General features: G+C 43.8%; 1 protein-coding gene across 1 annotated transcript; it reads left to right on the plus strand.

Moving 5' to 3' along the window:
* Positions 1–1,078: 1,078 nt before the first annotated feature.
* IL36B (interleukin 36 beta) lies at positions 1,079–7,332 on the plus strand. Its single transcript, XM_008528434.2, has 5 exons — positions 1,079–1,301; positions 2,117–2,203; positions 2,760–2,867; positions 5,558–5,697; positions 6,499–7,332. Exons 2-5 carry the CDS (start codon positions 2,188–2,190, stop codon positions 6,709–6,711), a joined length of 477 nt encoding a protein of 158 aa, XP_008526656.1. The 5' UTR covers positions 1,079–1,301; positions 2,117–2,187; the 3' UTR covers positions 6,712–7,332.
* Positions 7,333–10,891: the final 3,559 nt, after the last annotated feature.

Consider the following 10,891-nt stretch of genomic DNA (forward strand, 5'->3'; position numbering starts at 1 on the left):
GACTCCTGGTGAGGATGAGCTGTCTGGGTGGAAATATCAGCAGGGCCCTAGTGCGGCTGGAGCACGAAGAGTCAGAGGACAGGGATAGAAGACATGTGGAAGGCTCATGTGGGCTTATGTGAGCCGTGGTGAGAGCTTTGATTATTATTCTGGGTAAGGTACGAAGCTATCAGAGAGTTCTGAGCAGGGGAGTGATAGGACCATGTTTTGCATCTTTGATCCTGCTTACTGCTGGGTGGACGTAACTCAAGGGAGGTAAGAACAGAAGCAGGGACACCAGTTAGGGACTAGTGTAATACTCCAGGGGAGAGAGTTAACGGTGGATTTCAGAGAACAGAATCATGGCCAGTGGTTGTGAGTTAAATGGAAGCATAGAATTTAGGCATAGAATGAGTAGAATTTTTTAACATTTAGGACTGGCCAACAATATTGGGTTTCAAGGGCAGTGACTGCCTTTCACTGCCAATGTTGAGGCTGAGTCTGATTCCTAATTCCGAGTTAGGAGACCACAAGACCTACAAAGTCCCTCCTCTGACATGTCTCCTCTCTTGGACACAGCGCAGGTTTCAATATCTACCACTGAACCCAAGGCCTCCCGTGTGTCTCAGCCAGCACAAAGTGCAGGAGACAACGACCCCGAAAAAGCACATAGTGGTTAAGAACACAGAGATATGGCTTTTAACTTGGCTAAATTTCTTAGTAGCTATGTGACTTTGGGTAAGTTTTGTCATCTCTTAGGGCCTCTGTTTTCTTACACAGGAAATAAAAATTCATGGCTTCTAAAGGGTTGTTGTGAGGATTAAAAGATTAACCAAGTAAATCTCTTACAACTTTATTAGACACAGAATAAGCTCTCAATATTGGTTATGTGAAACTCCTGAAAGAACTGTGAATTGTCCAAAATTAGATGTGAACGAGGCTATGGTTCATGCAGTTAGTGAATCAAGAGAGCCACACCTCTGCCTCCAAGCCTATCCAGAAGGAAGTTCTCTTCCTTAACTCAGCATCTGGCCTCATCTGTATTTCCTCATTGTTGTTTCTTGATATTTGCTCTGTTCTTGTTTCTCCGGGACCCCAGATGGGCCACACCTCTGTTGCCTCCCGGTAACCCATTGAAGCCTCAAGGGACCTCTGTGCCAATCCAGCTTTCTTGTTGAAGTGGGCACACCTAGAGCCAGGAAATGACTCTCCTTCCTTGCTCATTAAAAGGGCTGGGAGTCCTAGATAGCTCGCTAGAGCCCTTGGATGCAGGTAGGGCCTCAACTTTGGATCCAGAGACAAGAACATCTCTTTGGACAAAGGTAACTTTTGCTGCTCAGAACCCATGTATGGGGAACCTTTCACGGCTCTGTGTAGTCTTGAGGAGGCTCCGGGGGTCTTGGTCTAAGGCACAGGGTATCAGAGGAGCTGGGGCTGCTTCCAAGAGTGCAGGTGGTGGTTTGCTCACCCTCTTTCTAGGAATAACTATTGAATCAGGCACTGAGGATTGTGAGACAGGGAGGGGTGCGAACAACTGGTTCTCATCATGGGAAGTTTGTGGTCTTCTTGGGGAACTGTCCTGGTGCCCTAACCAGAAGCCCAGAGACAGATGTCCCCTGACAGTCAAAACAGCTAACGGGGCCTGTGGATGTCCATGTGCAGGATCCTTAGAGATGCCTCTTTGGATGAGGAATCTTTGGGGAAGATGGGGGCCGGAGAGAGAAGTTTGCTGTCAGTAATTTAATGTTCAAGCTTCAAGTTGGGATAATCTGATGACTTATGGTTATGTGGAGGGCTAAATGGACATAGATACGTACTCTCCCTTCCTTCCCATAAACCCAGAGACTCTCTGTTCTAGAAGGTGCCTGGGGTGATGGTCTGGAACCTCCTAAAAATTCCAAATGTGATGGATGGAGGTCATCCAAAGGCTATCGCAGCCTGGAGTACCAGGACCACCCAGCCATGACAGAGATGGGAGCTTCCTTTTGGGGTTTTCTGGCCTTGGAACATGCTCTTCCTATCTTAGACTCGAATACGCATTTGCGACGGGATCTCAGGGCAGGATTTTTACACAAAATTCCAGGGGGGAGGGAAGAGAAATAGATAACATGTTTTTCTTCTCTTCTTTCCACACAAGACCAACTCCTGACGACCTTCTCTCCACCATCTGATTTACCTTGTCCTCTTCACAGAAGTCCTGAAGCCAACATGGCCACCCCACAGTGTAAGTGATGAATTGCAAACCAGCTTGGAAATATCTCCATCTTGCCTCACCAAAGACAATAGGGTACAAGAGCCCCTATCATTTGCTTAGCTACAAGTGTTTTTGCTCTTGCTAAATTGCTTAGACAGTGAAACTTGCGTTTGAAAATCTCAGAGCATTTAGCTTTACTCTTATTATGTGTACTTAGAATTGCTTATTTATTTTGATAAAGAGGGTAAAGAAAAAAGCAAATAACATACTGATGACCAATTTAAATATTTTTGGTTTTGTTACTAGCCAGAGACTATCAATCAGAAAAAGACAAGTCACTGATAACCCTAGAAATGAGGTGAATCCTGAAAATCTCTTGGCGCCATGAATGCATGTAGATCCTTTCAGGTGCTTTGATCCACAAACTGGCTTCTGCCTAATTTCTCTCCCTTTCTCCTTGTAGCCACCCTTTCTCAGAGCAGTAAGCCTCTCCCAGAGTTCAAATCTATTATTACCAGAAAGCAAGCGGAATCCTGAAGTCTGTAATAACCTCATGTGTTTTTTGTGCTTTTCTGTCACTTGGCAGCGAAGCAAATTCCTGACTGCTTTCGTGTTCGTGATCCTCTACAAATGGTGTGGGTTGTGGAGGGAGATTCTTTGATGGCAGTTCCTTTCAACAACAATGTCAAACCCGGTGAGTAACAATTGAAGCCACTGGTTCCTCTTTAATGGACACCAGCTCCACCAGTGATGGGGCTGAGCTTGCATGAGCCTGGCCATTGGCCTCTCCTACTTCTGAGCACCAGCCCAATGTCCACAGGAAGGGCAAGGAAGGGCAAGATGGTTCCCTCCCACAAAGGAAATCCCATACCTAGAAATGAAGACGCGAGGGATTGGCAGCTTTTCTTACTGGGAGAAAATGTCTTCAGACAAGAAGGGACTGTCCATTCAAGCAGCAGCTGACCTTCCTCTTGGAGTTTCTTTCCTTTAAATTCCAACCATTGCTACCTGTGCCCTCAGATTCAAACTCCATCATCTTTCCACCACCAAACCTACCCAATTTTTTAACCTGGTGTCCTCTCTTCTAATAATGGGGGAATATTCCTTCCTCCCATCAAAAGTCAAATCATCTCAGCTTCTTTCCCTTTCTCTAGGGCTTCAATGTTTAATTATTAAACTAAATTAATTAATTTAATTCCTCTCTTCCCTGCATATTCCACCTTTGTCTGTCTACCGGGTCCTTTCTATCACTGACAGACATGCTCTAATATAATATTTCCAGGCTTAATACTAAAAAGCTTCTCGTGATTCCCATGTTTTGTTCTTACCACCATTCTATTTTCCTATATACTGATCTATATCCTGTTCTATATGTCAATCATAGCCAAACTTCATGGAAGAGTTGGCTGCAGAGCTCGCCTCCATTTCACGTCCTGTTCATGCTTACATCAAACAATATGACTTCTGAACTATTTGACCAACCCCCTCAAGCTCCTCTTTCCAACGTCCACAGATGTACTTCTCTGCCCTCACATTTGGTTCCTCAGCTGCAGTCAGAATAATTGAGAACTCTTTCTTTCCTGAACACTCTCCATCTTCTCCTTCTGTGAGAACATTCTCTGTGGTTCTCTGGCTCCGCTTTTGCATTCTCCTTTCTGACTCTACTTTCTCTATAAAATCTCCAAATGCTGGGGATCCTCAGATGTCAGTCTGCAATCATTACACAACCCCTCTGAAGGGATTGTAAACTGGTCTCTTGGACTGATGTATTTGCCTTTTCACTCTGGCATTTATGCTTCCAATTCAGATGTCTCCTTTGAATAGTTTACTCACATCCTTTTGCTGTCCTCTCAGTCATCTCTGACTTCATCTATCCCAAGTAGGTCTATGGATGTGATGTCTCAAAACTGCTGACAGAACCAGTCTTCCCCATGCCTGTTAGCTACCATCATCCTGCCAGCTGGAGCCAGAAATACAGGAGACATCCTTGATTCCTCCTTTTCCTCAATCTCCATCCAATCCCTCAGAAAAAGCTGATGAGTCTGTACAAAATACACCTTATTTCTAAGACAATATCATCATTCACCTGGACCACTGCCGTCACTTCTTCACTGCCCTCCCTCTCACTTCATTTGTGAAGCCTCCCATCCATCCTCCACAAAGCATCAAGAGTGACCTTACTATGTTGATTGAGTACTATCATTCCCATGTGTTTGTGTTGCGGGGGGGAGGTGCAGGGTTGGGGGAAGTGAGGAGATCTCAGGCACACCAGTCTTATTTCAGGGCCTCGAACTCACCAAGCTCTTTTGCATGGAGGGGTCTTTCTTTTCTTTTCCCTCTAATACCTTCCGTCCAGACCCCTTCTACCATCCTGTTACCATTTCTTCAGATACTAGCTCCCTCTTAGCTTTAAGGTCTTGGTTTGAATTTCACCTTTGCAGAGAGGTCTGTCATGATTTCTATCACAATTTGGTCTCTCTCCTACTGTCCCAGGCTTTGATCACTTCCCTCAAGAGGGTGTGGCAATTTATTGTAGTTCTTGTCATTTCTCTGCTTAATTTTTTCATCTCATTTTCCATGGGGGCAATGACAGTGTCTCTCTTGTTCTTAGCTAAATCTTCAGTGCCTTGTCCTGGGTGGGCATTCAATAAGGAGTGTTGAGTGGATGAATTCTCTGCCCCCTGCCCAGAAGGACAGATACAGAATGCCCAGGCTCCTGAGAATCACCTGCTAAATTAGTTGGGAATTTAATTTAGCTGAATTTAAATTTAAATCAGCTGATAGAGACAGAAAACCTACATAACTGGGACTTAAATAAGATAGGAAGTTATTTCTTTCTCATATAAAAGAAGGCTGAGCAGTCAGGCTGAGGCCGATCTTGTGGCTCCATGATGCCACCAGAGTCCAAGGATTCTAGCCTTCTGCTTTATCAACCTTAATGTCCCCTCAACCACCATCTAAGTATTTAAAGGGGGCAGTAAGAAGACATAGGGTATAAGAAAGGAGCTCCTCCCAGCTGAGTCAACTCCTTATATAGAACATTCTTAGAAATCCCACGCAACACTTCTACTTATATCTCATGGGCTACAACTTAAGCATATGGTCAAAATCAGCTGCAAATATGGTGGGAAATTTTATTCTTATTTTGGGGAAGCAATGTGCCCTGGTGACAACTGGGGTTCTGATGTTAAAGAAGAAAAAAGGAAATGGGTTTCAGACAATGATGAAGGCTATTTGCAACATGGCTAATTGGAGGCAACTTCTGGCGGAGTCCTGGCTGCTCGGTATCCTGCTGGCTGGGAGGAATAACTGAGAGGCCAGAAAGACTGGCCTTTCTGCTACTTGGAGCTTGACACCTGTTTCTATCTTCCCTTGTGTTTCCAGTCACTCTTGACATAATATCATGTACAGACGAAAAATTGCATGATGAAGCAAAAGGTAATCTGGTTTACCTGGGAATCAAGGGCACAAATCACTCTCTCTTTTGTGCAAAAATTCAAGGCCAGCCTACTTTGCAGATCAAGGTGAGTGGTTGTGCAGCTAATGAGAGAAGTATTGTGAGATGGACTTTTTATTTCATTTAATATATTACTGAATAAAATTAGCATTTTTTTGATGCTTTATATTCAGTGTAAGAAAGGAAATCTGACCTGGCTGATCCCCGAATCAATCCATACTACCTTTGGAATGGGCGTAACACTTATTTTAATGTCAGAGCATTCTCTGAAAGCCAGAGAACACCCCCATGGGAATGTTTCAGAAAGGTTGAGGAATGGTGGTTTCTCCATCCTCAGTGCTCCTTAGCTGCCTCCCAGAAATGCTCTGGGGTGATGAGGTGCTTCCATTTAAGCAAAGGCCACTGCACAGCACAGGAGATGGGGGGCCGGGGTTGTTAATCTGGATCTTGCATATTACATGCCTATGGTCCTTGTACTGAAAGCAGAATTTGTAGTTATGAAGCTAATCCTTCTGCTTATGATGGAATCTGTAATGTATCAATGCACTTGGAGGTTGGGAATCATGTAAGACTGGTCTGAACCTGCAAATGGGTGCATACCAGGAGCACCCACGAAAGAGAGTTGAACTTCCCTCTGTTCTCAGGGAAGATAGTGCTGTCTCAAAGAATCAGAAGTACTTTGTGTCATGGGATCTTGGGGTGGAGCCAAGCTATTGGGAACCAGTAGGTTGCCTGCGTTGACACCTAGTGTCCTCCTTTCATCTGCCTCTGTCCCTCCCTTTGGGGAAAGCAGTCACTTCTGGGGCTGAGTCAGTTTAGCTCCCTCCTTCCAGTAATCTTTTTTAATAAGCCTCTTTTCTACTCCTAGGAGAAAAATGTCATGGACCTGCACCATATGAACGAAGGGCAGAAACCTTTTCTCTTTTTCCGCATTATAGAGGGCACCACCTCTGCCTTTCAGTCATTCTCCTGCCCTGGCTGGTTCATAGCCACCTCCTCCACGGCCAGACAGCCCATCACTCTCACCAAGGAGAGGGGCGGAACTGAAAACACTAACTTCTATTTAGAGCCTGAGCACTAAGTCCAGCCTGGGCTGTGGGGGGCTGATTCCAGGACAGAGAAGCAAGCAGGCAGAGAAGCTTCTGTTTGAAAACACAGTCAGTCATGTTAAGAGACCACCATGCACAGATGCCCACACACGGCCCACCTCATTCTCATCACCCAAAAACCACCTCCTCCTCTGGACATCCATTTCTGCCCCATGTCCCCCATTTGAACGCCATCCCAATATGAAACCTAAGAGTCACTTTTTATTCTCTCCTGATCTTGTCCCACCGTCCACCTAGTTGCCAAGTCCAGTTAAATCAACATCCCAAAAGCTTCTTGTACACAGCAGTCTCTTCTCATTCCTTCTGACAACCTACGGCCTAGAGATGTGAATTTAAAAAATTTTTGTTCATACAACCCTATTAATAAAAAAACATTGTTTATTAATTCTATGCATGTTTATTATAAATATTGTAATATATATTCTCAAAGATAAATCAAAAGGATAAGATGAATGTGAAATAAAAATTTTTATGTCTTGATAATCATGATGGATTCATAATAACATTAGTTAATAATTTGACACACAGTATATGCTTTGGTTAAGATTAATTGTTAACTGTAATGAAAGTAAATCAATCCATATTTCAAAGAACCACTTGTATCAGTTTGAATTTTTTAAGGCAACTTCTCAGAATTTATTGTACTGTCCTTATTTTATTTTATAAAGTGGCTGGAAGTAGAAGCATCAGCTACGATATTTTCTGGTTGTTATGTATGTTTTTGGAATTTTAGTAGAAGCTTCAGGCAACAGTTTATTGGGATGCCTTTAAGCCAGTTGTCCATTTTGTGAGGGTTACTTTAGTTAAGTCCTATAATATAATCTACAACTTCACTTAGCCAATCACATGTAAATTGCAATTTACTATAATATACTGATCATGAATGTGGCATGACAGGCTCTCTTCTCTCAGGAGACCTTGCTCTTCTTGGCACAGGACAAGCAAGGCTATTGGGTTTTGCAATTGGGTACCCATTGCTAACCAAGTTCCAATTTCTCAGCCAGGCATAATCTGTTCCAAACCTCTCCTTCTGGCATTACCTCCTGTTGCTTCACTGTCCATGATTCTGTTTGAGATAATCCTTGAACCCCACCTTATATCCTGTGAGCCTTCCTTTTACTCCAGTCATTGCTGTGCAACTAGCTTTGGGAAGCTTTAACCTGACAGTGTGTCATCTCTGCTACACCAATCCTCTCTCTCTGCTCTGGGGCTCCTAGGACACCCGGGGAAGGACACTTGCAGGAACCTGCTTGGCACTCACACATGCACAAACCTGGAAATAAGGGGGAGCTGCTCCATGAAGAACCCTTGACCGATGGGGGGTGGGAGCGGGTGGGGAAAGGCTACTCTCTTTGATCATTCTGGTGGACAATTCTGAGATGTATTCTACCCACATGGTTCCTCAGAGTCTTGAGTCATAGTCACCCTCCACAGTGCTGAGGTCAAGAATGCACCCTTGCATTGGCTTTCCTCATTTCCCTCCTTCAATTTCCCCAGTCCCTACTCCTGTTCTCTGTGGATGCTTCTTATCACCCTGCATTCAAATCCTTATCTCAGGCTCTGTTTTCTGGTGTAAACTCAGACTAAGAGTCAACCAAAGTGAGCTTCTGTTCTTTACTAACTACTCCAAACACATTGGATTTCTTCCCTCCATGCCTCCGCTAATGCTTTTGCAAACATCTCAAACACTTTCATCACTATGCATCTCACCTGCCTTTTACTAACATCCTACATCTGTCCGAAGTTCTCAGGGGCCTCTCCTCAATTTCCCAACCAAATGCAGCATCTTATTGAGAGCTACAGCACTTTTGCTTTCTCGTGTGACATTTCCTTTGTTAGAGTTTGTGCTATAGTTTTTAATCCTTGTCTTGGCCTCTTTGCGCTCTTCTCCTCAACCAAATTCTAGGTACATAGAGGTCAGAGATTGCGTCTTTTACATCTATATACTCCCTTTGGAAGCCAAATCTTGCCTCCTATGTAAAGGTTTCTTTAAAAAATTTTGTTGAAATAAATGAGTTCTTATTGCAGGTATTAGCATTTTCCATTAATACTGAAGTGTGTCAGGGTAGAACTTGCTTTATGATGTCGGGGCCAGACCAGCAAGAAGTGTCCAAGGATCTGCAAAGCTCCTCAAAGAAGGTAGAGAAGGAAAACACAGGAAGGCTGGTTAGGAACTTCCTTGTCTCAACTCTTCTTCCTCTTCCCCACGTGCCAATCTGACCCTAGAGGACCGTGACTATGCTAGGACATCCATTTAGGAGGGGATGGCTGCAGAAACAAAGCACAACTTAGAGCATTCCAGAGGGCCTGCAGCCAGTGTCCACTGACTCGAAGGCATCTCCCTCCCAGAGGACTCTGTGTACTGCCCAAAGCTTTGTATTTTGTCCAAACCCTCACCCACATGCATTCATGCATATTCACAACTGTTTAGGAGCGCAGAAAAAGATACCAGGGGAATTCACTGTTGCAATTTTATTCTCTGACAAGGTCAGGATTAAGCTCAAGATGACCCAAGGATGGCTATGAGAGATGTATGTTAACAATAAAACTGGACATATAGTAAGCAAGTTTTCTGGGAAGGGCTACAAAGAATGATAGTTCTATAAATGGCAGAATGTGTAGAAAGAACAATAGATGGTGATAAAAAAAACATAATGTAATTCTAGGCTATATGTATAAATATTAGCTTTCTTAGCAATCCCAAAAGCACTGGAGATGAGCGGGAGATAGATGGCCAGTCCACTGTACACTGCATCACCTGTTCCCTCTGACAGAGGAGGTGATGGTGAAGGAAGGAGAGAAGGAGGAGAAACCATAAAAAGCCCCAAGAGATGTCCTCAGCTATTTTATTGGCTCTCCTGTTTTGAGGGGTGTTTTAGTCTGCATGGGCTGCTATAATAAAATAACATAGACTAGGGGCTTAATAACGACAACTATTTATTTCCCATGGCTCTGGAAGCTGGAAGTCTGATATAAGGGTGCCAGCATGGTCAGACCCTCTCTGGGACTGAAGACTTCTTGCTGTGTCCTCACATGGTAGAAAGGGCAAGGGAGATCTCTTGGGCCTCTCTTAGAAGGCTATTAGTCTCATTTATGAGGGCCCCCCCATCATGACCTAATCATCTCCCAAAGGCCCCCTCCTCCTAATACTATCACACTGGGCACTTGGATTTCAACGTATGAATTTTGGAGGATACAGACTTTCAGACCATAGCAAGGAATGTGTTGTTCTTTGCTTGAATCAAAGCTAGGAACCATAGAAGGAGGCACAGGAAAACAGATTTCTGTTCAGTCAACATCAGAAAGCACTTCTCAACAGTGTGGGTGCCCTAAGCCTACCAAGCAGACAGGCTAGGATAGTTCCTTGTCCACCTGTAGCATGGAGAGAATGAGGCCAACACACACACACACCATAGACAGATGGAGAAAGAGCCCTAACAGTGTTATTTCCTCTGTTCTAGTCTCTGAAACACTGGTTTCTATGACTTTTTCCTCCAGTCTTTGAGGTACTCTAATGTTCAAGGTTTGGGTGCTGTTGTTGCTTCTATAAGCCAGAGTCATGGAGGCCTTACTCAGATCCAGGACTGTTAAATGGTGGGTTGTCCACAGACCGGCAGAGAAGAGGTTCTACACATGATCTTCAAAGACAGCTTTTCCCCTGAATGCCTTCCATTCAGCAATCTGAACCCCCAAATGCAAGTCTGTTTCAGCCTCCCACTCCCTCCTACCCATCCTTCCTTTCCAATTTATGTCAGCATCCATATCTGTTCTTCCCTCCCTACAACTCCACGTTCTTTTATTCTTTGGAACAGAACATTTAAAAGGCTCTGCAAGCTTGCAACTGAGAATTTTTGTCTCTCCACTAGGTCAAGAAGTTTAATTTTGTTTATAATCTAATGTCAACTTGAGGCAAGAAACACCACTTGGGTAGTCAACGAGAAAAAAGAAGGGAAGAGAAATATGCAGAAAATAAACTGATCGATTAACTGTCATATTACTTGAGTCACTTACAAGAAGAGTCCTGATTATGAAAAAAATACTCCAGAGTCAACTCTAATTCATCTGGTTGGGTAATGACTCCAGGAATAAGTGGACAAGCCTCATGAAAACCCATAATGCCATTACTAATTTGTTCTCTACTTGGCCAAGGAT

This window comes from Equus przewalskii, chromosome 14 (genome assembly GCF_037783145.1).
Source record: "Equus przewalskii isolate Varuska chromosome 14, EquPr2, whole genome shotgun sequence".
NCBI classification, from domain to species: Eukaryota; Metazoa; Chordata; class Mammalia; order Perissodactyla; family Equidae; genus Equus; species Equus przewalskii.